At 37.9% G+C, this 26060-nt stretch overlaps 1 protein-coding gene, 1 non-coding gene and 1 pseudogene across 2 annotated transcripts in view; all 3 read left to right on the top strand.

Moving 5' to 3' along the window:
- Nucleotides 1-26060, top strand: part of GALNTL6 (polypeptide N-acetylgalactosaminyltransferase like 6) — a 982562-nt gene that overhangs the window by 855932 nt on the left and 100570 nt on the right. Inside the window, exon 7 of the mRNA XM_054717643.1 lies at nucleotides 4835-4952. Within this exon, the coding sequence (XP_054573618.1) occupies nucleotides 4835-4952 (118 nt within the window). The remainder of the gene's footprint in view (nucleotides 1-4834; nucleotides 4953-26060) is intronic.
- On the top strand, nucleotides 19852-20671 carry LOC103298471 (nucleophosmin-like; annotated as a pseudogene).
- Nucleotides 23476-23615, top strand: LOC114227682 (U4 spliceosomal RNA). The gene has a single exon (XR_008556482.1). It is a non-coding gene; the product is annotated as a U4 spliceosomal RNA (small nuclear RNA).

Genomic DNA, 26060 nt, shown 5'->3' with positions numbered 1-26060 from the left:
ATATTTATAGACCATCACTCAACAGCAACAGAATACACATTCTTTTCAAACACATGTGGAACATTTACCAAGATAGACCATATTCTGAGCCATTCCAAAATATATTGTAAAAGGATTCAAATTATACAAAGCATATTCTCTGACCATAGTGGAATTAAATGAGAATCAATAACAGAAAGATCTTAAACAAATCACCAAATATTTGGAAACTAAATTATATACTTATGTATAAAACATAGGTTTTAAAAAAGAAAGAGAAAAATTAGGAATTATTTTGAACATAATGAAAATTGGAATACTACTTATCATTTTTGTATGTGGAGGATTGTGATAAGCAGCACTTAAGGGAGATTTATAGTATTAAGTACCTATATTAGAAAAAAAGAAAAGTCTCTAATCAATAATCTTAGCTTCCAACTTAAGTAACTAGGAAAAAAAGCAAATTAAATAAAGTAGATGAATTAAAATAATAAAGACCAAATAGAAATCAATGAAATATAAAACAATAGGGAAAAATCCTTTAAATCAAATGCTAGTTCTTTAAACAGATCAACACAATTGATAAAAATCCATTAACAATAGGAAAAACAATAGGGAAAAATCCATTAAACCAAATGCTAGTTCTTTAAACAGATCAATACAATTGATAAAACTCTAGCCAGACTGATTATGAAGAAAAAAGAGAAATGACACAAATATGCTCAACAGCATGAATCATTATGGAAATGAAAAACAAAACCATAGAAAGATGCCATTATATTGCTGTTATAATACTAAACTTCAAAAGACTGTTTGTATCAACTATTGAAGAGAATATGGAACAACTGGAATTCTAACACTGCTGGCAGAAACATAAAAGATACGAACACTTTGGAAAACAGCTTGGCAATTTATTAAAAGGTTAAACGTATATGCTAGTCATTACACAAGAGAAATAAAAGAATATGTCCACACCAAGACTACACAAAATTCATAGCAGCTTTATTTGTAATAATCCAAAACTGGAAACAAGCCAAATGTTCATTAATAGGTGCATGGATAATCAAACTGGTCTATTCATGCAAACAGAATATTACTCAGCAATAAAAAAGTGAATGAACTATTAATACATACTACAACATCAATGACTCTCAATGATGTCAAATATAAGAAGTCAGACCCCCCCCAAAAAAAGAGTACATAATGTATTACTTCATTTGTATAAAAATCTAGAAAATGCAAACTCATCTATAGTGACAAAAGGCAGATCAGTGGTTGCCTACAGGAAGGGAATGGACAAAGGGTGGAGGGTGGGATTACAATAAGGAAACTTTGGGAATGGTGAATTTGTCCTTTTTCTTGAATATGGTAGTGGATGCACAGGGATATACATACGTAAGTCAAAACTTACCAAATTGTACACTTTAAAATGTGTACTTTGTTGTATGTCAACTATGTCTTAACTATGGTATTTAAAAGATTAATGAACAAATATGAATAATACATAAATAAATCAAAGGCTTGTTTCTTACCTGTCATTCATACTAATCAATATAGGAAACACTGCCTGACTGGCATGGCTCAGTGGTTGAGCATTGACCTATGAACCAGGAGGTCATGGTTCGATTTCTGGTCTGGACACATGCCTGGGTTGTGGGCTCATGCAGTAGGCAGCTGATTAATGATTCTCTCTTATCATTTATGTTTCTATCTCTCTCTCCCTCTCCCTTCCTCCCTGAAATCAATAAAAATATATTTTTAAAAAGATTATGTTCTCTCTTTAAAATATATATATATATATATATATATATATATATATATATATATGAAACACTAATTTAGTTGGGCCTGGTAAAAATGATCCATTTGAATGTATTTTATTTTCTCTACAATTAGCCTAAAATATGCTACATTGTTTGTTTTTTATGAACTTACTAGAGGGCCCAGTGCCCAAAATTTGTGCACTGGAGGGGGGTTCCACCAGTGCACAATCAGGGCCGGGGAGGGACGCAGGAGGTTAGCCAGTTGTGGAGGGACTGCGGGAGGAATCCAGGGCATGTCTGGCCCGTCTCGCTCAGTCCCAATAGGCCAGACCCCAGCAGTAAGCTAACCTACTGGTCGGAGCGTCTACCCCTGGTGGTTAGTGTACATCATAGCAACGGGTTGACAGGTCGACTGAATGCCCTCTGGTGATCAATGTATGTCATAGCGAGCGGTTGAGCGACCTTAGCATAGCATTAGCATATTACGCTTTGATTGGTTGAATGACCGACCAGATGACCGGACTCTTAGCATATTAGGTTTTTATTATATAGGATTAAGAAAACAAGATATTGTATTTCTAACAAATTACTTACACTACAAAAATCACTATAATACTTTACCTTGCCCAATATCTATATTAATTCTATGATAATTCTAGTTTTGAGATTCATTTTTGTACAGTAAATTTTGATTCACTTTGGACTTCTATTTTGCATGATCAATCTATATATATATATATATATATATAAAGAGATAATATGCAAATTAGGCTGGGACGCCATAATGGGTCATGACCGGACAGGAGGAGGTTGCGCACGCAGGTGAGGCCCGGAGCAGAGACGGAGACAGAGACAGGGGGCCCTGCCCAAGCCAGCACAGTGGCTCTGGCAACTGGAGCGGACACAGGCAGAGGGGCCGAGGGGGCCTGGGGCTGGTCGAGCCACTGCACCAGCTCGGGCAGCCCCGGAGCGGACACAGGCAGGAAGGCAGGAGGGGCCTGGGGAGGAAGTCAGGCGCGGGTCCTGGCTGCCCACGGCGCCAATCAGGCCTGACTCCTGCGGTGGCCAGCACTGCGCAAGGCAGACGCAGGTCCCAGCCACCTACGGCACCGGTCCAGCCTGACTCCCATGGTGGCTCACCAGGGTGCCTCCTCACACAGCGGGAGGCAGGGCGCCTCTAGTATATTTATATGACTTAAGATCTTTCTATTTGTGGTTCGGATTGAGAATGCCTGATCACTTAGACCCAAACCCTACAAAGCAAAGGTTATACTGTAGTAATGGGTCCATTGGGAGCTGCACCCAATACATGTTACAGTCCAAATTTGTTCCAGCTACAGTTGTTATTCACCTCTAAAATTCAGTACATGGAAAACAGAACAAGATTAGGCTGCTGGAGACAGGGAACATTTGATTCTAGAATTTTTTTATAAATATAGTTTTATTGACTTCAGAAAGGAAAGGAGAAGGTTAGAGAAATAGAAACATCAATGAAGAGAGAGAATCATTGATTGGTTGCCTCCTGCACTCCCAACACTGGGGATGGAGCCCGCAACCCACGCATATGCCATGACCAGGAACTGAACAATGACCTCCTGGTTCATAGGAGGTCAATACCCAACCACTGAGCAACACAGTCTGGGTTAGGATTTTTATTTCAAACAAAATAAAAAACTGCATGAGATTCTTTATGTTATTTTTTTTTCATCCTGCTCGCTTCTCAGGAGAAAAATAAATCCCTCTTCCTGCCATGTAATCTTTCCATCCTCATACAGTCTACTACACATTAAAAAAAATAGACTCTTAATTGAAGTAGTCTAAGTACCATCTCAACATGCAAAGTCATTGACATATATAATGCACTTAAATTCAAGTTTAAATTCAAGTGCTACGTTAAACATTACCAAAAGCAAGTCTTCGGTGGGCCTGTAAATTGGTGTGTCTAATATGTACACATATTTTAAAATGTATATCTTCAACATTTAATGTCTTGTACTCGTATTGATAAAGATCATTTGCTTCAAAAACTTTTTCAAAACTCACAAAAACTGTGCTGACAATGTTCGTATGCATAGGGTATTCTCTAATTATTTTATATCTACATTTATGTAGCTGTCTCTCTTCACCACCGAACATTGAAAGAAAACTGTGTGATAAAGAGCTCAAAGGTTTTGAAATCAGAGGACCTTGGTCCCAGGGCCACCACACACTAGATTCAGCCTTGGGCACTGCTTTTAACTTCTCTGCCTCTTTCTTCAAACAGGACATAGGGATGATATTTGTATGGTTGCTGTGAGGATCAATCAAGGGAATGGGATAAAGCTCTTAGCCAAGAGCCCAGCTCATAGTGAGATTTCAAAATACAAGAGCTACCTTTGAACTACAAAATATTTTAGGGCAGGGCCCAATGAGTATAAATTATCCCATTATATAGCACCATGTGTACAATGCATCCTAGCAGGAGTAGAATACTGAAAAATTATTTGACCAAAAGGAATATTTCTTAGAAAAGCAGAGAAAATCTAAATTAATTAAACTAAAAAGACCTAGTTTAATTCCATCTTTGGCATGTTAATTAATTCTGATGGGTTATTATAGTCCAACTATCTATCTGATAGTCTGCAAAATGGACATGACCTGTAATTGGCAGATGCTTGGTGAGTGTGTACTGAGAGATTTAATCAAAGATGTTGTCTACAGCAGCAATTTCTATACTTTTATCTGTCTGATAGGATAAGATCCCTTTCACTTTGAGGAAAAACCATAAAACTGAGTGATATTTCTCAATATAACAGTCATTGATCGTCATGTATTTCTCCCTAATAATAAACATATGGAGGAAGTGTGGCTCTACAGGACATTAGTGGCATTAGGACCTGAACTGCAGAGTTTAATGCTCATGAGAATTCCAAGAGCATTTACAGACCATGTGAGAACCTTAAATCCACTTATAGAAAACAAGTGCTAAGAAGTTCCATGCCATTGACAACTGGGAATGTCTTGAATTTGCTTCTTTTTTTTTTTTTTTCAAGCAAAACACCATTGCCCCTGATATTCATTGTTCTTTAAAGATTATTTTGTTCATTCCACAGGTCTCCTGTGATGGCTGGAGGTCTCTTTGCTGTGAATCGCAAATGGTTTTGGGAGTTAGGTGGCTATGATCCAGGTTTAGAAATCTGGGGAGGAGAACAGTATGAAATCTCTTTTAAGGTAAGCCACCAAGACCCTCTTCACACTATATATACATAATTTTTACAAGTCTGATAGAATGTCATTTTGTTTTATGACCTACTAGAGGCCCAGTGCATGGATTCTTCGTGCACCAGTGGGGTCTCTTGGCCTGGCCTGTGGGGATTGGGCCAAAACCATCTCTCTGACATCCCCCAAGGGGTCCCAGATTGCAAGAGGGTGCAGGCCAGGCTGAGGGACCCCACCAGTGCACGAACAGGGTTGGGAGGGACCTCAGGAGGGCTCCAGAGCATGTCCAGCCCATCTCGTCCAGTCCCAATCCGGGCCAATTGGGGCCAGCTGCTGGAGAGGGACCACAGGAGGTTGGCCAGAAGGGGAAGGACTGCAAGAGGGCTCCAGGGCATGTCCGGCCTGTCTTGCTCAGTCCCACGGGGCCAATCAGGGCTGGGGAGGGACTTCGGGAGAGTTCCAGGGCATGTCCAGCCCACCTCACCCAGTCCTGATCTGCTGGACCCCAGCATCAAGCTAACCTATGGGTCGGAGCATCTGCCCCCTGGTGATCAGTGTGCATCATAGTGACTGGTCGAATGGTCAAACACTCAGAGGGACAATTAGCATATTAAGCTTTTATATATAGAGAGAGATGTTGTGAGATGACAAAAATAGACATGCCGTCTTCCCAAGTCAGCCATTGAATGGAAGAAGCTACTTTCTTCTAATGTTTCAGTGAAACATAGCCATGCCATAAAAGAAATGCAGAATATAAATAATTCAAAACCCATTTGCAGGCTGGAAATTTGTTTCGCCAACAGACTTACTATTCCCCTGACCAGTGCACTCCTTCTGAGCACTTAGAATGATAGATAGAAGAATTAAGATAAAAGAAAGCAAATGTATTTGAGCTTTTGCCCTTTCCATTCTAGAAATAGTATTTCACATTTTGATCATAACCAGTTATTCCAAAATTTCAATAACAAAAGAGTAATTTTGAAATATGAATCACAAATTAAGGCTACTTTTATGGAATTCCAAAATAAGCAAAATTTTTAAACTTATTTTTATCTGAAATTGCCCAAGTATCTATTTGCTTTGACCATAAACATTCAATAAAATTATGTGCTTTATCATATAGATGTACATGATAGAATATCAAATAAATGAAAAAATTTTACCACAACATGTGAAGACCATAAAAGTAAAGCAAAATAAACTGTGCAAAAGGGTGTACTCCAAACCACCAAAATGTTTTTTGTTTCTAAAAAGCAGTCTTATAACAGAAAGAAAGCATTTTCTTTTTTTACATTATCATTATCACAATTTATATAAAAGATAGATTGATTCTTGCAGGATTTATCATATAAAAATATCTTATTAAGTAAATCAGCTTTTTCTAATTATTGCCATTATGAAATCAAACCAACTCAGGCTGAGAAAATCCAAGTATTGTGAATATAGTAAAAGTCAGACAGGAATCCAGTTAAACTTTTTGAATTGATGTGTAAAAAGAAAATGATAAAAACTGATTTTCATAGAACTGTAACAGCTATATTTAATGTATTAATAGAAATGATTTGTTGTCCTAAAGAGTCATAAAATAAATATTCACAAAGAGATGCTCAGGAGACATGATTCCAGGCTTCAAGACATCTAGAATTTTCCATCTCACTATGCTGGCAGTAATCCTTGAAATGCTATTTATTAAATTAGTGCTTTTCTTTCATAATCTTCCAAACACATCTAATGTCACATATAAGCTACATATTTTCTTAACCTTTTTATAAATACATGGTTTAAAATCCTTGAATTTACCAGGTGTCTTTTGGCTTTCTCTGTTATAGCTGCACAGTTATCACATTGTATGTAACAACCATAGAAGTCATAATGATAGAAATAGCACCTACTACCTTTACCTAGTGGCATGAGCCAAAAGCTGACTAAGTGCTTTATATACATTATCTAATTTAAAATCACAAATCTAACAAGTAGGAGTGATTCCATTTTACAGATGAAGTAGGTATGATTCCATTTTACAGATGAAAAAACTGAGACTTAAGGTTTTAAAGTATTTTTAGATTCAATTATTTTTAACTTTTAAAGATTAAATAAACTACCCAGTGCCAATTAGGCATTAAAATGCTCCATCCCTGCCTAATTGCAGATGCAGGATCATGAAGTTATGTGACTCTCATATCTGCCAACACCATCCTAAGTTCATTGATTTCTACCTAATGGTTCCTTTCATTGAACAGAGGCAAGTGACTTCACTACACGAGTAGTCTAATAGCAAAGCCACAACTGTTCTGCTGACCCTGGCAAAATACCACTAGTTAGCAGATATTGCCTCAAGCCAGATGCAAAGTTTACAATAATACCTTCAACTGGAAAAATCAAAGATAAAAATGGCCTTGCTTTATTTGTGTCATCATCAGAATCCAAGGGATTCTTTTTACTTTTCAGAGTTCAAGAGATTTTTTTTTCTTAAATTCTCTTACTTACTGAATTTTTTTTTAAGTTTAAAATATAATTAATAAATTTTCTATTAAGCAGGAGATGCCTGGTTTTGACTAATGAACTGGATGATGGATAAATTGCTATCGAACAGCAGAGAGTCTGCAGAATATACATTCGCATTGTAAAGCACAAAAGCATTTTCTAGACCAACATAAACTTGCACCTCCCACTTCTCTGTCACACGTATCTATCACATCTCTTTGGGGTGACCTGAAATTTTATTACCCCATTTTCAATTTTTTAAGTTATCTGTCATTCTGAAGGATATAATTGGAATGCAGCCCTGTCAGCTTTGTCTAGAAACCATGGCAACAGTGCTGGAAGTTCAGGACTAAATTGCCCTAGGTTGTTTGGTTGGAATGACAGCTTCTTTGGCGACAACTATGTCTTACAGGGTCCCATTTTAGACATATCCCTTCATTCTTCTCACTATTGTGTGATGACCTTGGGGTTCCTGTCACTCCTTTTTAGTATTTGTAACATGAGGAAGACAAACTTAAACAGCATAGGTAGAATTTGCTTTGAAGCAAGAAGAATTTTCTCCATGTGCAAAAAATCAAAAGAATTGTACACAATATATTGGTTAAATGGTATTATATGATACCATTTAAAATTAAAGAGAAAAATCAAATATCTGAGTTTTTTGGCATATTCCATAAATTGTGATTGGTTTTACAGGGTAAAGCACTATAAGATATAAACTGGTCAGCACTTAAGGTTTGGGAAATATGTATGGATAACTGAGAGTCCGCTAGTGTGTTTCACTCCATAATATAGAAAGTATTTGAAGTCTAGAACTTAAAAGCTCTAATTAAAAAGATTTCTGTCTATGGTTGTTATCAGACATCTTTGCTAGCTGTTTACCTTTCAACCAAAGAATCATTTCACCAAAGTTGATGATAAGATTCCATCACTGAATAAAAGTGTTTCCAGAAAGGTCTGCTTCATATAAAGGGCTTAGTTGTGGGTCAAACAATATTTGGTTAAAAGTGCTCCACAACTCTGTTTCTTTCTAAACATCTTCCCTTCCTTTTTCTAACATCTGATTAGATGAGTAGATTTCATGCCATCACATATAAGCCAATTGTATAATTTTCAGGAATAGGTTGAAGAAACGATGTCTCCAGAGAAATGATCTGTCTGCACGGGGCCCAGTTGTTAGTATCCTATATAATAAAAGTGTAGGATGTAAATTGTCCCCTTGACTGGGAGTTGGTCCGGGAGTTTGACCAGGGGGTGGAGCCAGCCAGGGGAAGGGAGGGAGGCCGGCAGCAGCTAGGGACCCTACCAGTGCATGGATTTTGTGCACTTGTTCTCTAGTGTTTCAATATGAATCTGAACTCCTAGATGGCCCTACATTATCCAGCTGTCCTTCAAATGTTGCTAAGTAAGCCGGCTGCTTCAGATGAGAAAGCAACCTTTAGTCATTCAACAAGCTTTAATTGAGCATTTAATTTGTGTTGGGCATTGTTCCAGGTTCTCAATTTGGAGTTGCACGAGGAAACCAAGACAGACTGAACAGTGTGCCATAAAAGAGATAACTCCCATCTTTAAATATTGTCTGTGATTTAAGTTGCCAAAATAATGTTAAAATCATTAGGAGTCTGTGATTTTCCAGAGTGTGTTTTCACATCCATTCCCCAAAGGCTAAAGTACAAATGTCAGGATTTTCAAAAGATCTGTCCTTCGAGTGCCAAAAACTCTTCTCAGAAAATAAAAGTGAGCAAAAACCACTCATTGGGCACCATCAAATGAAGACTGAAGCCCAGGGGCAGATTGATTCTATTCCACAGAATTCTCTGGCATGGGACATAAAGTTTAGATCTAGGTAGAAGAGCATTAAGTCTGGTTTGAGCTGCCCTCTTTCAGCCCCAGGAGCTTATCAGTATAGTCTCATGTTGATCCAGTACTTCTTGGGCCATTTCATAGTCCAGGAAGAATTCTTGATCACCAGCCTTAGCTGGACGGAATGTTCATGGCCCCAGATGAGATTAGTATGGGGACCATATGTCCTACAGTGAATCTACCGAAGCTGGTAGCCCCACACAGCCTATTTCAAAAACCATTCTTAAGGAATTATAACACACTGCATAATCACCTTTGTTTTGTGCTATTGTCCTTCCCATATACTGAGCCTAAGATTTAAACATTTAAGAAAACCTTAACTTACTTCTCACATCTTTTAGTCCTTATCAGCCATTAAGTCATTCAGCAGACATTTATTTGACAGCAATGTGCCAACTCTGGGCTTAACTCTTGAGATTCAAAGATAAATGTGAGAAGATTCTCGCTGTGGACGAGTTTACTCTGCAGTAGCAGTTTAAGAATTAATTTGCCACAATTACTCATCCTCAATATTGTCTGGAATATTTTTTATTTACATACTGACAGTAATAATTTGGGATACATACAATTGCCTCTTTGCTAGCCTCCCTTCCTATATTCTTTCTCCTCTTTTAACCTATCTCCACATTTCATTTATTTATTCCCTAAGTTGTTTTATTTTCCCCTCCTACAAGTTCACAGTTGCCACTAATTACCACACAAATCAAATGAACACACTGAATCATACATCATGAAACTTTCCATCAATTACCTGCCTCACCTATGAGTCTCAATTCACACTGCAAACCAATTTAACTACTGTATTCCTTTTCTTCCCAGAAGATAGAAATTCATGTTTCCATTGCTGTGCCTACTTATTGCAGAGATTTTAACCAACCAGTCAGACTTTGTTCTGTTGCCAAGAAATTTGTTTATCCTCTCTATAAATATTAATGAGAAACCTTTACCATGAGTCCTTGTACCATGCAAGCTAGACTCTGCACCAAAATGCCAAAGCCCAGTAGAAACCATTGGATCAAGGACAATTGAGATGAGGATTTCTTCCATTAAACATATAGAGAGCAATTAGAGCAAAAAACAACTACATTAAGAATTTCCTCTACAGCAAATCATACATGTACTTTTATTCAGTTTTCTAATGAAAGAGATAAAGGCTTTTCCCTCTGCATATGGGTCCACTGTCTGGACTAAAGTAGGGGGGCATTGCCCAGCCAGTGTGGCTCAATAGTTGAGTGGCAACCCAGGAACCAAGAGGTCACAATTCAATTCCCAGTTAGGGCACATGCCTAGGTTTCGAGCTAGATCCCCAGTAGGGAGTATGCAGGAGGCAGCTGATCAATGTTTTTCTTTCATCGATGTTTCTATTTCTCTATCCCTTACCCTTCTTCTCTCTCTAAAAATCAATAAAAACATATTTTTAAAGTAGGGGGGCATAAACCATACCCATATTGCATTCGCTATGAGTTCCAGTTTGGGTTCTTTTAAGTTGGAATAAGAACTAAAGACATTTTGAAGCTATCTTAATGCAGTAATAGAAGCCTACTGGTTTTAAATGATTTACCCAACCTTTTTTTGTTACTTCGCCCACATCTAATTTGACAGCAATTTCTTAACAACAACTCAATCCTTTCCAACTCCTGGAATTAGTTTTGACATGACCAACAATTCTTTCTCTTTTCATGATCGTACTTCATCAGCTTAAGTGGTATTCAATTAAATTACATGATTACAATTTTTGAAAACTAGCATAATCACATTTGGAAAGAAATGAACTCACTGTCTTTGAGGTAAGCATGTAACTTAACTATTTCGAGCAAAAGATTCCAGCTTCACCATTATATGAACACAATTCCATATGTTTACAGAAGGACTAGAGAGTGATGGTTAACACATTAAATTGATTGAACAGAGATTCGGTCCTTGCTGTCAAAAAGTTTCAGTCTAATGAGAGGGGGAAAAGTTCAGAGGCAGGTGCACTGCCGAGTTGGCAAGGAAGCCAGTTTCCCCCTCTTTCAGATCAGGTCTGAGTGTAGCTCTCCTTTCTGGTCCTCATCCCTACCCAGGTGCCCCAGTTCCCTGATCTTTGTCAGGGACCCAGGGTTTTTGAATGGCCAGTGTGTTGCAGTGATGAGTCAGCGGGTGGGGGCGGGGGAGCGGGGGAGTCAGCCTCAGTGCCCTTCCCTTGTCTCTGCACCCTGGTCTACAGACCATTTCCCACTTTTGCTTTTTAGTTGTCACATCTTTTCCCTTCCCCCAGGCCCAATCTTGTGTAGTCTCTAAAGTGAAGAACAAAGATCAGTCCTAAAATAAGCCTCTGGGGTTTCTTTGAAAACTTGCTTCTACTTTGGTGTGACTGGGGAAGAAAATGCTCCATAGAAGATGAAAAACACACTGAGCATAACGAAATGAATATTTCCATTTATAATCCTGCCACACACAATTAAGCCTATACAGCTTAAAGGGGCTAAATTAAGCCTGAGATTTTAATAGACAGGTTGCTTATTTTCTAGCCCTTTATGACTTACAATTTCTATTTCCTCTGTGACTTATAAAATCTTTACATAGAGCTACCTGTGTCCCAAACCTCCGGGCATTCTATTCTTCCTCTGGTGGGAATAACTATTATTTGGTCCCCTAACAAGAACAAGTAATGAGTTAGCACTTAAAGGTCATTGAATTTAATTCCTTATCCCATTCAACACTAATGCAAAGTAAAATAATAATTTCTATTTTATAATTGGCAAAGACAGGCTTTAACTTAGTTAATATCAAAGCAAGAGTTAGAATTTGGGTTTGCTCTCAAAACCATTAGTCTAATTTTCCTTAGCCGGAAAAATAGAACTTGTGCCCTTGGTGAAAAAGTGGCTACTGTCACTCTCTGAAACAACTTTAAAAAGGAAATGTAGTTCTTCCTATTTGATTTTTATTAAATATGAAGGCTGACAACTCTTGTTATGATTTCCTATAAGATTTAATTTTTACTATCTTCAATATGCACTGATTACTCAATAAGAATTGAATATATACAATAGGGACTAATCATTGAAGACATCATGTTCACTTCTTAATCATACAAGAAAACAGCCATCAATGTGAGATTGTCATTGCTCAGTAAACCAAATATTCTTGAGCTTACCCTCATGGTAGAGCATCTCAAGAATAAACGTGGGTTTTATTTATTGGTACTTAGAAAATCAGAAATATTAAGCCCACAATATTAGTTAAATTTAAAGTTTCCTACATGGTATATGGCCATCAAAAAATATATTTAAGTATAGTTATAGTTCAACAATTGAGTGTTAAATAATTACAATATATTAACAGTTTTAAAATGGAAAAGTAGTATCTTCTCTTAGAAATCACTCAAAACAAGAAAAGAGAATAAGAAACAGGAACAACAACAAAAACTGTATCCTTGACAAATTACCATACATCTTACCCCCATCCACAATGTATAAAGATGGTTATCAATGCAGTCAAGCTAGATTCGATGATGTTACAATAGGGACATGGGAAGATGGAATGATCGCAGCTACAACTCTTACTTGTAGTCAGCAGACATCCATTTTCCAAGTAATTGGCACAACTTAAGGGGGAAACCTATAATCACTTATTTGAAATAATAGCAACACGTGTGATTGCTGGTGGCCAGAGCTTCCCTGGATTGAGTTTGGCACACAAGAGAAACAGCAAATGGGAATTTGGGGACAGTTCCAAAAGAAAGATTACCCAAACCAGCCATATCTGCAGGAAGCAGCCTATTAGTGAGGCAGATTGGAGGAAAGATGCTCGATATTGTGAGCAGCCCTGCAGCAGCCAATCCCTATTGGATGCAGAAAATATAGGTTAAACTAATTTACTTATACACAAATTTTGTGTTATAGGGTGACTACCTGCTATAAATGGTAAGAAGAATTCATCCTATTCAGAGATGAATAATAATATTTTTAAAGAAAGTAGCATATAAAAATACTACTAGAAAAAAGAAGGAAGGATCGGGGGGAAAAATGAAGAAATGTCACCAAAAATATATGTTGCTACATGGCTATAAATTTCCTTGAAAATATTAATGAAGTTACTGACTCTGTAAAAAATATGAAATGCTGAACTTTCATCAAAAGACAAGACAAGGCAGTGAAAAAGATAGAGCGGCAGTTGGGATATAATGAAAAAAGAAACAGAAAAAGAATATCCCTTCTTTGTATCTCTAATATCAGAAAGGAAAAAAATCTTTCAAATTAGTTATAAAACTAGCATATTAATAGAAAATTCTGACCAATATAGCACAAAAGGATTTCAAACATAGACATGTTTTACTTATAAATACTAATATTAAAGAAAAATAAAAGATTACACAATAAAACAGCTTTTCAAAGACTAATTACCCCAAAATAAGTTCAGCTTTCATGGATGTTTCAATATTGAGATATGTAACATAAAATATTACCATAATTCACCTTAATAATAAATTTGAAAGGTTATGGTCATTGCCATAGGTAAAGAAAGGGCATTTGATAAACTTTAAAATCTACTTGGAGCAAAATACTTAGCATGATTAAAATATTACTATGTATTCGTATAAAGGATATCTCTCAACTCAAAAACCATCAGCTAGGTTAATGAGAAAAGCCTAGGAATTTTTCCATTAAATTATTATTTAATATTATTCTGGAAATAGGAGGCAATTCAGTTAGACAAGAGATAATATAAGAGAGAAAGAAGTTGGAAAGAGGAGGAAAAGTTTTCATTAACTGCAAACAATAATCAACATATACCTACCTGAACAATACAGGGAACCTACTGGAAAACTATAAACAATGAGATATTCAGTTAGTTGCCTGGGCAAAATGTGTGTGTGTATAAATATGTAGAAAGCAATAGCCTTTCTACATATAGATAACAACCCCCAAAGAAGATACTATTCACAATAGTAGGGAAAAACAGCTAGAAATAAATTTAAGAAATGTCCTAGACCTCATGAAGAACAGTTAAAATGCTGCTGAGGGGCACACAAAAAGACTTGAGCACATGAAAATTTATAAACAAGATAATTCTCCCTACGCATACTCATAAATTTAATGCAATAAAAGTGGTAACATGAAATTTGGAGTGGGAGGGAGCTAGACAAGGGCTTCTAGTTCATAAGGCAAAACAGATAAATAGAAAACGAGTTTTAATTAATAAGCATTCTCCACGTTCTCCATAGTTGTCTGAAAATACAAAAACCGCATAGGGAGTTTAATTCATACTCCTAAAATGGTTTATTTGCCTCCCCAGAAGGGTACAACTCCACCTTATTTTACAAGTATACTCTTTTTCCCTCAAGCCATCTCTCTATAAACTATCAGGATAGTTGGTTCAAATGGTTTTGTTAGAAATAAATTCAGCCTTATAAAATGTGCTCATTAGAAATTCTTTTTTATGCCAAGAATGTTTCTAAAATATTTTATATAGCTTCTCATTGCTTTTCTGAGACAGCTATATTAGAGACCACCTCTTACTTTTGAGCATGCCAAGTACCTCAAAGTGCAGTTGCATTTTGAATCTAAAACATGACAGAAGCCTTTTTATGGCACACCATATACCTTCAGATACACAAGGAAATATCTGAAGTTGCTCCTATGGGCTTTCTTCCCCTGCAATATTTAGCCTAGGTGACATGAAAATACCCATTTTAATTCAGCACGCTCAGAATTGATCTTCCAAAGAAAATATTAAAATGACTTTAAACTCATTCAGAAACTCAAAGATAAACAGAAACAGCTGCTAAATGTCTCACCAGCCAGTCTGAGATTCATTTCAATTACCCAACAAAAGATACCTCAGGTGTAACAAAGCATTTTCAAGTTAAATTTTATGTCCATTAGATATAAGCCTAGCGGCAAGTCTGAATTCCTCCCAGTTGTTACTTTCTTTATGTCTGATGACGTTTTCCTAATTCCCTGTTAAATTTTATTTTAGCTTTTATAGATAGTTGTAAAGTGAGCAAAATATAACAATTTATACAGCATTTGGTACCTGTGTTAAGATCAATTTGACTTCCTATTGAAATCTTTTTCTAACGTTGAGTTTTTTCCAAATTTTTACAGTTTTCTAGTTGCCATTTTTCTCTAACAAGGAAAATGAAATATAATACAATTACTCTAATGCTTCTAGTGTGTAAATTTATATAAAGCAAGTCAGCCCCCAGTTCAAAAGATGTTTGTATAGAAAGTTACCAAAAAACTCTCCATACAATTGTCAAGCCCTTCACCCATATCTCAATAATAGTACTATAGAAAGCCTCCAAGTATAGATGCACATTAACTGTAGAGGTATAAGGATTTGATTTTTACATTCTACATCAAGGTCAACAACCTACAATACACAAGACTCACATATGTTGACCCCACAATTCCCTCTCCCCCCCCAAATTGTGAGAGTGACAGTTGAGCATATAATCCCTACCTCCCACATTCCAACCCCCACATAATTCACAAACTTGCGTGTATTCATAGGCCTGACCCCTCTCATAGAGGTTAATGCGTGGATTTACAGCAGCCACTTCATATTGCCCTCAACATACCCGGGGAATGAAAGTAGTCCACCAGGTAGACTGGCCACTATTTTTGAGCACCTATTGTGTGCCCTTTAATGGTTCTGTGTATTACTTAACTTCCTGCTTACAACCCCCATATGAAGGAGACACATTACCTACAACTTTATAGAAGATGAAAATAAGACGCAGAAAAGGGTAGTAACCTTCCCAATTCAAACTCTGATCCAAAGTGTTCTTTCCATCATGAAAGTATATCAACTTCTCCTCAAGTTAAAAAATAACATGTAAATGCCATTATGGATTTTTGTTGCTTTTATATCTTTACTTTGATGAAATTTCTTTGTATTTAATGTTGCTAAAATGAAATAATTGATTAGCCAGCTGCGGTGGCTCAGTAGTTGAGCATTGACCTATGAACCAGGAGATCACGGTCTGATTCACGTTCAGGGCACATGCCCAGGTTGCGGGCTTGATCCCCAGTGTGGGGCATGTAGGAGGCAGCCAATCAATGATTCTCTCTCATCATTAATGTTTCTGTCTCTCTCTCCCTCTCCCTTCCTCTCTGAAACCAATAAAATATTTTTTAAAAGAAATAATTGACTATCAACTGAAGTTTTGAAAACGCTTTGCTTCTTTAAAGTTTTTGTTGTAATGTGTATTCAAGCTGAGTAGCTTTGGACTGAGGTATTTATTTCAATGTGCCCCCTTGGTGCTCCTAGACACTCAAACCCTCGCTGTTCAAAAATAGGGATTCTTTGGCTTCCTAGGAGACAGAAACCCAGTTGCCTAACATAGAGAAAAGGGGAAATTGGCACTCAGATAATCAAACTGTGAAGAACTCAAGGAAGTGAGTGAGCCTCTGGGAGGCCTAGAAACACGTCTCAAATGCTACAGGGATCCTTTCTCTGCATATCTTCCCCTGCCTCTGTGTCAGCCTCATTCCCTCCCACGGGCTGTCCTCCCACCCCTCAGCTAAGGCCACCGACAGCTCTCAGGCTTTTATTTCCTGCTTTGCCACCAGAAAGGTAGTTCCGATCTGATGAAACACAAGGAAAGATTCCAATTAGCCTGGCCTGCATCAGGTTCCTGCCCCTGCCATTAGGAAGGTGGTATGATTGACAGCCCAACTCAAGAGCAAAGGAGAATCACGTTTTCATATTTCCCTAAAGGACGGAAGTTATGGTTCCATTATAGAAAGTCAATTTAAAAAAAAAAAATTAAAACTTTTATTTATTTTTAGTAGATGGTGAATCTAGAAAATTTAAGCAATTACACACAAAATGTGGAGACACATGGAAATAATAGTACAAAACAAACACTTTGCCTCTAACGCACCTTCTAAACTGTAGAATAATGAGTTAAATGTCCTTAACCATAATAATTTACCTAAAGAAGAACTATTAAAATGTTCAAATCCGTAAGTGATATATAGATTTTTTTCTTTTCCAGGCCCACTCTAATCACTGTTTTAAAATCACTATTTTTAAGACTGCTTGGCATTGCTGCAAATATAAACACTGCACGTGAAAGTAGTGATCATCTGATCAAGGTCCCCTCTGAAGCCCTGCTATTCCCCACCCAGACCTCTCAAAGCTCATTAAATGCAAAATAGTTTGGGCACGATTTTTTTTTATACTGACATAATAGAGCATTTCGTACTTTGAAAAAAATCCTAAGCAGATGGCGCAAGAAACAAGAGCTTTTCCCTGAGACTAGAAACCACCATATCCTCATTAAAGATGGAGATATATTGCCCAAGTGCTGCTTGTAATATGTGCCGATCAACAAATAGAAAAGGGAGTCAGGAAAGGTCAAAATAAACTTTTATTTTTCTCTCCTGACCTCAAAGAATAATCTGAAAACCCAGCTTTGTGAGAATAAAGCAAAGCAATGGTATGTGGGTATAACTTCTCATTGTGACCCTTTTTAGATCAAGTCAGGCCAAAGGTGCAGCTTTATTACACCTGGCCAGGAAAGGCAGCTTAATGCCTTGCCAATGTCTACAATCCAAAAGTTAACAATTAATATTTTAATTTCCAGAGAGATGGTGTCGTGGCTGTTTATCTAGTCTTAAGAAGTTTTTCAAAGTAGGGTGATGAGGACTGAGCACAAGATGAGAGGGTGTCTGGGACAAAAGGACTTGGAGCTAAGACTTGAAGGAAATGAGAGTTAGTCATGTGTCTGGAAGCGAATCCCAGATAGAAGGAACAGCCAGTATAAACGCTAAGGTGGGAGGGTGTCTGGCATGTTGGAGGAACAGAAAAGATCACAGAATAGCTTGAGCAGCGAAAGAAAGGGGTATAAAGTAAGAAATAAAATTAGAGAAACAGCAGGTTTTGGAAATGAATGCAGCAGGAAATTTTTTTGAGAATTTATATAATCATTTCCATATAGTATATTATGTTTTGGCTCATACCTTATAAAAATGTTTCCTTACTATCCTCCTGACAATCAATTTCCTACTGAAACTAATTTCATATTCTGTGTGACTGGTATAATTGTATGATTCCATTCAATTTAACATTCTCTATGTCTAAATTCTAGTTTGTGGCTGATATTGAAAGTGATTTTAAAAATAAGGCAAGCATTCAATTATTCAGTCAATTTGAACTACACTATTTAAAAAGTGCTCTGTGCTCAATCATGGGTAAGATAACATTGCTTTAAAATATTTACATTGTCAAAATAAGGCACAGCATTTATAAATCTAAAGCATTTCTCCGATAATTGGATATTTAAGTATGACAATGCCATAGACTTTTTTTTTTTTAGAATATCATCACATTACACTAACAGGAATTGTCTTTTTAAAATATGAACCACGTCTTTTAGAGTCTGTAGGATTTGATAAATGCCACAACAGTTACGCTTTTCAAGAGAACAATGTTCCCACCGTGTTACCCGAACACATCTCTCTAGTGTGTCCGGATATGAATGATTCCACTGAAATAGGCATTGTTATTGGAAGACTAAAGAGAAATACAGATGTGCATGGTGATATCCTTGGTATAGAAACCAAAACAACTCTACAATTAGGAGCAATTGATTTGGTGAGCTTATGGTGAAAAGCAAGTTGTCCCTGAGGTTGTAAGAAGCAACATTAAATTAGAAAGGCCATAGAGCCCTTACATAAGTGGGACTACAAGTATAATTGAAACAAGAGGTGATCATATTCAACCACTCAACAAATGTCTATTGAATATCTATTATGTGCTAAGCCCTTCACTGGTAGCTGGAGATATAATAATGAATAAAATAGTCGTGGAAATTATAGCCTAGTGAGGGGTGACAAACACTAAGCAAATCATTACACTGATGATTTGTGTGATGATTACACACAAATAAATCGCTTAATTACAATTGTCATAAGTACTGTCTCCATTTGAATGAAAACTCCATGTGCTCAGAACTTTGAATTGGCCACAGATTATAGCTCCAGCATGGTGAATAATGCCTAGCACATACTAAGCACTCACTTCACATTTGTTGACTCAATTGACTGTGCGAAAGTATGTGATGAAAACAGAGTATAAAGCAAAAGTCCCAACCAAATCTAGGGCTCAGTTGTGATGGTGAAGCTGAAATCTGGAAAATAAATAGGAAAGAAAGGTAAGGGGAGAATTTCTTTAGAGAACAATTTACGGCAGCAAACCCTGAGGAGAGAAATTTGGTGCTTCCCAAGGAATTAAAAATAGCCCAGTGGAGGGTGATTGAGAAATACATAATCAAAGGCCAGATAATACAAGGCATTGGAAACATTACGGAGTTGTAACTTTACCCCAACAGCAATAGGAAACCATTGAAGGATTTTAAATGGAGGCATGATATACTCAGATTTATGTTTTTAAGTGATCGTAGTGGCAGTATGGAGTAACAAATTTCAGGATTACATAGTTCTTTTAACACTGAATTTAGCATTTAAAAAATCTACACGTAGCCCTGGTGCGATTCCGTCCTGCACGTCTGTTCTGCAGCACAGAAGCCGTTTATCTCCGTCCGCCTTCTCTCTCACCTAAGTGCGTACCAATGGACATGGACATGAGCCCTCTGAGGCCCCAGAACTACCTTTTCAGTTGTGAACTAAGGGCCAACAAATATTATCACTTTAAGGTGGATAATGATGAAAATGAGCACCAGTTATCTTTACGAACGGTGAGTCAAAGGATGAGCTGCACATTGTCGAAGCAGAGGCAATGTGTTACCAAGGCAGTCCGATTAAAGTAACACTGGCAACTTTGAAAATGTCTGTACAGCCAACGGTGTCCCTTGGTGGCTTTGAAATAACACCACCTGTGGTCTTACGGTTGAAGTGTGGTTCAGGGCCTGTGCATGCCAGTGGACAGCACTTAGTAGCTGTGGAGGAAGATGCAGAGTCAGAAGATGAGGAGGAGGAGGATGTGAAACTCCTAAGTATGTCTGGAAAGCGGTCAGCCCCTGGAGGTGATAGCAAGTTTCTGCAGAAAAAAGTAAAACTTGCTGCTGATGAAGATGATGAGGAGGAGGAGGATGAAGATGATGATGATGGTGATTTTGATGATGAGGAAGCAAAAGAAAAAGCTCCAGTAAAAAAATCCATACGAGATACTCCAGCCAAAAATGCACAAAAATCAAATCAACACCAAGATCAAAAGGTCAAGAATCCTTCAAAAAACAGGAAAAAACTCCTAAAACACCGAAAGGACCTAGTTCTGTAGAAGACATTAAAGCAAAAATGCAACCAAGTATAGAAAAGGGCGGTTCTCTTCCCAAAGTGGAAGCCAAGTTCATTAATTATGTGAAGAATTGCTTCTGGATAACTGACGTGGAGGCTATTCAAGATCTCTGGTAGTGGAGGAAGTCTCTTTAAGAAAAGAGTTTAAACAGTTTGTTAAAATTTTCCGTCTTATTTCATTTCTGTAACAGTTGATATCTGACTGCCCTTTTTATAATACAGAGTGAGAACTTTCCCTACTGTGCCTTATAAATGTTGGCCCAGTTCCATTGCCAGGAATGTGTGGTCCAAATGCCTGTTTAGTTTTTGAAGATGGCACTCCACCCTTTGCTTGGTTTTAAGTATGTATGGAATGTTATGATAGGACATAGTAGTAGTAGTGGTCAGACAAATGGGAATGGTTGGGAGACAAAAATATACATATGAAATAAAACTCAGTATTTTAATAAAAGAAAAGAAATATACACATAAATTCCTGAATTTGACTTGGAAATAAAGAAAAATTTCTGATGGGAATAATTTAAGAATTAGGAGTAGACATGAATTTTGATTCATTGGAAACTGTGATAGGCAGAATTCTAAGATGAACCTCTTCCTTGTTTAACTATCAGGATTATGTTACATTACAGGGAAGAGGAGATTTGGCAAATATAATTAGACTATAGGCCCGGTGCATGAAATTCGTGCACTGGGGGGTTGTGTCCCTTAGCCCAGCCTGCACCCTCTCCAATCTGGGACTCCTCGAGGGATGTCTGACTGCCAGTTTAGGCCCGATCCCGGTAGGATTGGGCCTAAACGGGCAGTCAGGCATCCCTCTCACAATCTAGGAATGCTGGCTCCCAACTGCTCGCTTGCCTGCCTTCCTGATTGTCCCCAACTGCTTCTGCCTGCCAGCCTGATCACCCTCTAACCACGCCCCTGCCAGCCGGATTGATGGCTAACTGCTCCTCTGCCAGTCTGTTTGCCCCTAACTGCCCCCCCCCCTGCTGGCCTGGTCACCCCTAACTGCCCTCCCCTGCAGGCCTGGTACCCCCCAACTGCTCTCCCCTGCAGGCCCGGTCTCCCCCAACTTCCCTCCTCTGCCAGCCTGGTCACCCTTAACTGCCCTCCCCTGTAGGCTTGATTGCCCCCAACTGCCCTCCCTTGCAGGCCTGGTCCCTCCCAACTGCCCTCCCCTGCTGGCCTGATCACCCACAACTGCCCTCCCTTGCAGGCTTGGTCCTCCCAACTGCCCTCCCCTGCTGGCCATCTCGTAGTGGCCATGTTGTTTCCACATGGGGGCAACCATCTTTGACCACATGGGGGCAGCCCTCTTGTGTGTTGGAGTGATGGTCAATTTGCATATTACTCTTTTATTAGATAGGATTACTCATCACTTGTCTTTAGGATAGGATGATGATCCTGGTGAACCTAACCTGAGCACATGAGCCCTTTAACCCTTTGCACTCGCTTGCTTTTTCTCGATTCCTTTATTCTACTTGGGATTTAATTTTTTAAATACCCCAGATTTTACAAAGCGCGGTAGTAGAATAAAAAACTGGAGTTTCTTTTCATACAAACTTATTTATTTGGATTTTTTTATATTCAAATTATTGATACATTCAAAGAGTATAAAAAGAGCTGCTACCGATGCTAACCGTGTCGAGTCACACTCAACATCCGAATGCAAAAGGTTAAAAACAAAAAGTTTCCCGGGCTGGTAACAAAAGAAGGCATAGAGATTTTAAGTGTAAATGAGGATTCTATATGAGGGAGGTTAACTGTTGCTAAGACGGAGGGTTCATGTCTGGCCAGCATGGCTCAGTGATTGAGTGTCAACCCATTAACTATGAGGTTTTGGTTTGATCCCTGGTCAGGGTTGTGGGCTCAATGCCCAGTGTTGGGTGTGCAGAAGGCAGCTGATCAACAATTATCTCTCATCATTGATGTTTCTATCTCTCTCTCTCCCTCTCCCTTTCTCTCTGAAATAAAAAAATATATATATGTTTTTTTAAAAAGACTGAGGGTTCATGGGGCAAGGAACTAAAAATAGGGGTCTCAGTCCAACACTGCAAGGAACTGAATTCTCCCAATAATCTCTCATCTAAATGAGCCCTGAAGCTAATTCTTCCGCAGAGTCTCCAGACAAGAGCTCCTCCCAACTGCCACCTAGACTTCAGCCTTGTGAGACTCTGGGCAGAGCCCCCAGCTAAGCCCTCATGGACTTCTGACTCACAGAACTGTGAGATCGTAATTGGGTATTGTTTAAAGCTATTAATTCTGTGGCACTTTATTATACACCAAGAGAATACTGATGTAGGAATCTTTAAAAGCTGTATTTGAGTGAACCTCTGAAAAGAATTCATTAGAATTTAATTTCTGTACATCTATTGGGTTATTTTGCCATATCTTAAAAAGGAAGGCAATGATGATTTGTTTAACTTTCTGTTGTGGCAGTTCTCACCCTGGAGAATTCTCTCATAAGAAGTATTAAGTCCACTTCTGCCTATGACAAAAAAAAAAAAAAAGAAAGAAAGAAAGAAAGGCTAAGACCAGAAAATGTAAGACCTTGCTCTGGCCTTGGCCCTACATCGTGCCCTTATTTGTCACCATTTCCTATTCCTACAGGAAAGACCGCCAACCTTCATCAACTAATGGAAATAATACAGTCACATTTTTCATGAAAAATAAATGCCTGTTCTAACCTGTTACTATCTCCAGCTGTATATGATAATAAGACTTCTTTGCCTGGACACTTTCTTAGCTTTGACCAATAAGAACTGACATTTTATTACATACATGACTATCTAACATTCACTGCCCTCCCATTATCCACTGCTTTGGCTGTTGTTAAATTCTTTCAAATTTTACCTCTTTAAAATGCATAAATAATCAAAGAAAATAATCTCTCAAATTGTTACATTCACTGTATATGATTTTCTTTTTAAAAAAATTATTGAAGCTTTGTGCAGTGGCCATATCATAACCAATAAGGTTTATCTGAGGTACAATTATTGCTAATTAAAAAATTATTAGAGTGGACTCACTGCTGCAACAATTCCAAAATCTTGATAACAAAGTTCTTCTATTGGCCCTGTCACAACTTGGCCCAGGTTGGGAGAGGAGCCTGCTCTGCTCCATCCAGGTTGTCAGGGACTGAGGCCCCATGTATTTAGTGATGCCACCATCTAACTGGGAGTCAGAACCCTGGATCTTCTGTAGCCTGTCAGGCTCTCAGGGAAACAATAAATCCTGAAGAAGGTCGAAAAGGAAGTCCACTCTTAATTACTTTGGCCCAGAGGCAATGCACCTCATTTCTGTTCACATTCCACTGGCATGAAATAATCATATAGCCCCATCTAATACAGAGGAGCTGGATATTATAAACTAGCAGGAAGATGATTCTAACTTATAACCCAAGAAGAAGTAAAAAGGGAAATTGGTGAGACCTAGAGCTGTATCTCCCACAAGAATATAAGATGAGATTGGTGGGTAATCCATAAGTTTTGGTTATCTGTGTTATCAGTTCTTCTTTATCATGGATTTGGAAATATGTAGTTCCAGTTACTATTGCTGCAAAACAAAGCACCCAAGAATTTAACAACATAAAATAACCATTTTATTAAGCTCATGCATCCTATGGGTCCCAAATTTAGAGAAGGCTCAAAGGGGATATAGCTCATTTCTGTTTCATGATATAGGGGGCCTCAGTTGGGTGTAACTCAATAGCTACATGTAGAATTATGTAAATGAATCTTCACTTACATGTCTGGCAGTTGATGCTGGCTGTGCATTAAAACACTGAGGCTATTGACCCAAGCACCTTCACATGACTTCTCATGTGGCCTAGACTTTCCCACAATGGGGTAGCCTCAAGATTTTTTTACATGGCATTTCAGATTTATAAAAACAGGTGCCCCGGAGGATAGGTGGAAGCTACATTCCCTTTCATCACCTAGCTTCACTCACTTCATCTATACTCCCTGGTCTAAGAAGTCACAAGCCCACCCAAATTCAAGGAGAAGGAACTTAGACTCACACCTCAATGGGAGGGTACCAAGGTCACATTGTAGAGGAGCATGGGCAATGGGAGATTTTGTGGTATCCAATTTCATTTTTCCACACTCTCCCACATATAGAATTACTGCATTTCAGTGTTTGAAAGGACTTTGTACCGTGTAGAACAGGGGTTAACAAACTATGGCCTACTGCCTGTTTTTGTAAACAAAGTTTTATTAAAATATGGCCACACCTTGTCCTTAGCAGAGTTGCCTGGTTGAAAGAGAAACCATTTGACCTACAAAGCCTAAAGTATTTACTATCTGGACCACCACAAACAAAGTTTTCTGACTTTGTAGATAGAATATTGATTAACCATGTGAACACTGGAGTTATACTACTAGGATTCAAATCTCCATTCTTGTGGTGGCCAGTTATGTGGCCTTGGGCAAGTTACTCGGCCACTAGACTGCCATTTTCCCACCTATGTAATTGGAGAAATAGTAAATTCTGTCATTGAGTTGTGAGCTTTAAATGAAAAAGGGCATAGCAAGGATTCATAAATGCTCTTATTATTAGAATTACCTTAAAATGTTAACTAGATCAACTATCCATCCAAAGTTATATGCTTGTCTCCAAAGTGTCATCTACCACTGATTTCAACACATCTTTAATCATTCTGTCTATTAAAAAGTTCTTCCTTCCACTGAGTTGAAATTGGCTTTTTATAGCTCTATCCTATTAATCCTTTCTATTTCTTTGAGTTTCTATAGACCATCTCTTCCAAATATTAGGTTCTTTAAATATTTGAAAAAGATTTCTCTGAATTTTGCTTATCAAGACTACACATCTCCAGTTCTTTCCATTATTTTTCCTAAAACCCACTTGCATCCTTTACCACTTTGGTAATTTTCTTTAAAATAAATTAGCATAAGACTTTAATCAGATAGATTAGGACCCTTACTCTCTAAACTTTTCATATCATGTTCGTGATGTATGTTTTATGCTGCTTAGTCTTTTTCCACCCCTCCACCCCATCATTCTCTGGATGCATTGATTCTTTTAGAAATAGGACAGGTTCTTATATTTACCCTTTTTATTAAACTTTAATCTTATATAGCTCCAGCCTCTTGAGATTTTATGAATGTTGGTAATACAGTTTAGAATGTTAACTGCCCCAACCAGCTTTATATCATCCATACATACTTCTGATGTCTACCCCATCAAGTTAAAATTAATACCATGAGTAGTCCTAAACCCATTTAGAACAACTGTGTATTGTTGTTGTTTTTAATCCTCACCCGAAGATATGTTTTTTATTGATTTTTAGAGAGAGAAAGGGGGAAAAAGAGAGAGAAAAAACATCAATGTGAGAGAGAAACTTTGATAGGTTGCCTCCCATGTGCACTCCAACCAGGGATCAAATCCATGACCTAGGTATGTGCCCTGACTGTGAATTGAACCTGCAACCTTTTGGTGTACAGTACGATGCTCCAACCAACTGAGCCACTTGGCTAGTGCCTTAATATTGTCTTAATAATTGAAT

The sequence above is a fragment of the Eptesicus fuscus genome, chromosome 6 (assembly GCF_027574615.1).
Source record: "Eptesicus fuscus isolate TK198812 chromosome 6, DD_ASM_mEF_20220401, whole genome shotgun sequence".
In the NCBI taxonomy this organism is placed as follows: Eukaryota; Metazoa; Chordata; class Mammalia; order Chiroptera; family Vespertilionidae; genus Eptesicus; species Eptesicus fuscus.
The sequence above is the reverse complement of the archived record's forward strand: the minus strand, read 5'-3'. Positions and strand labels throughout refer to the sequence as shown.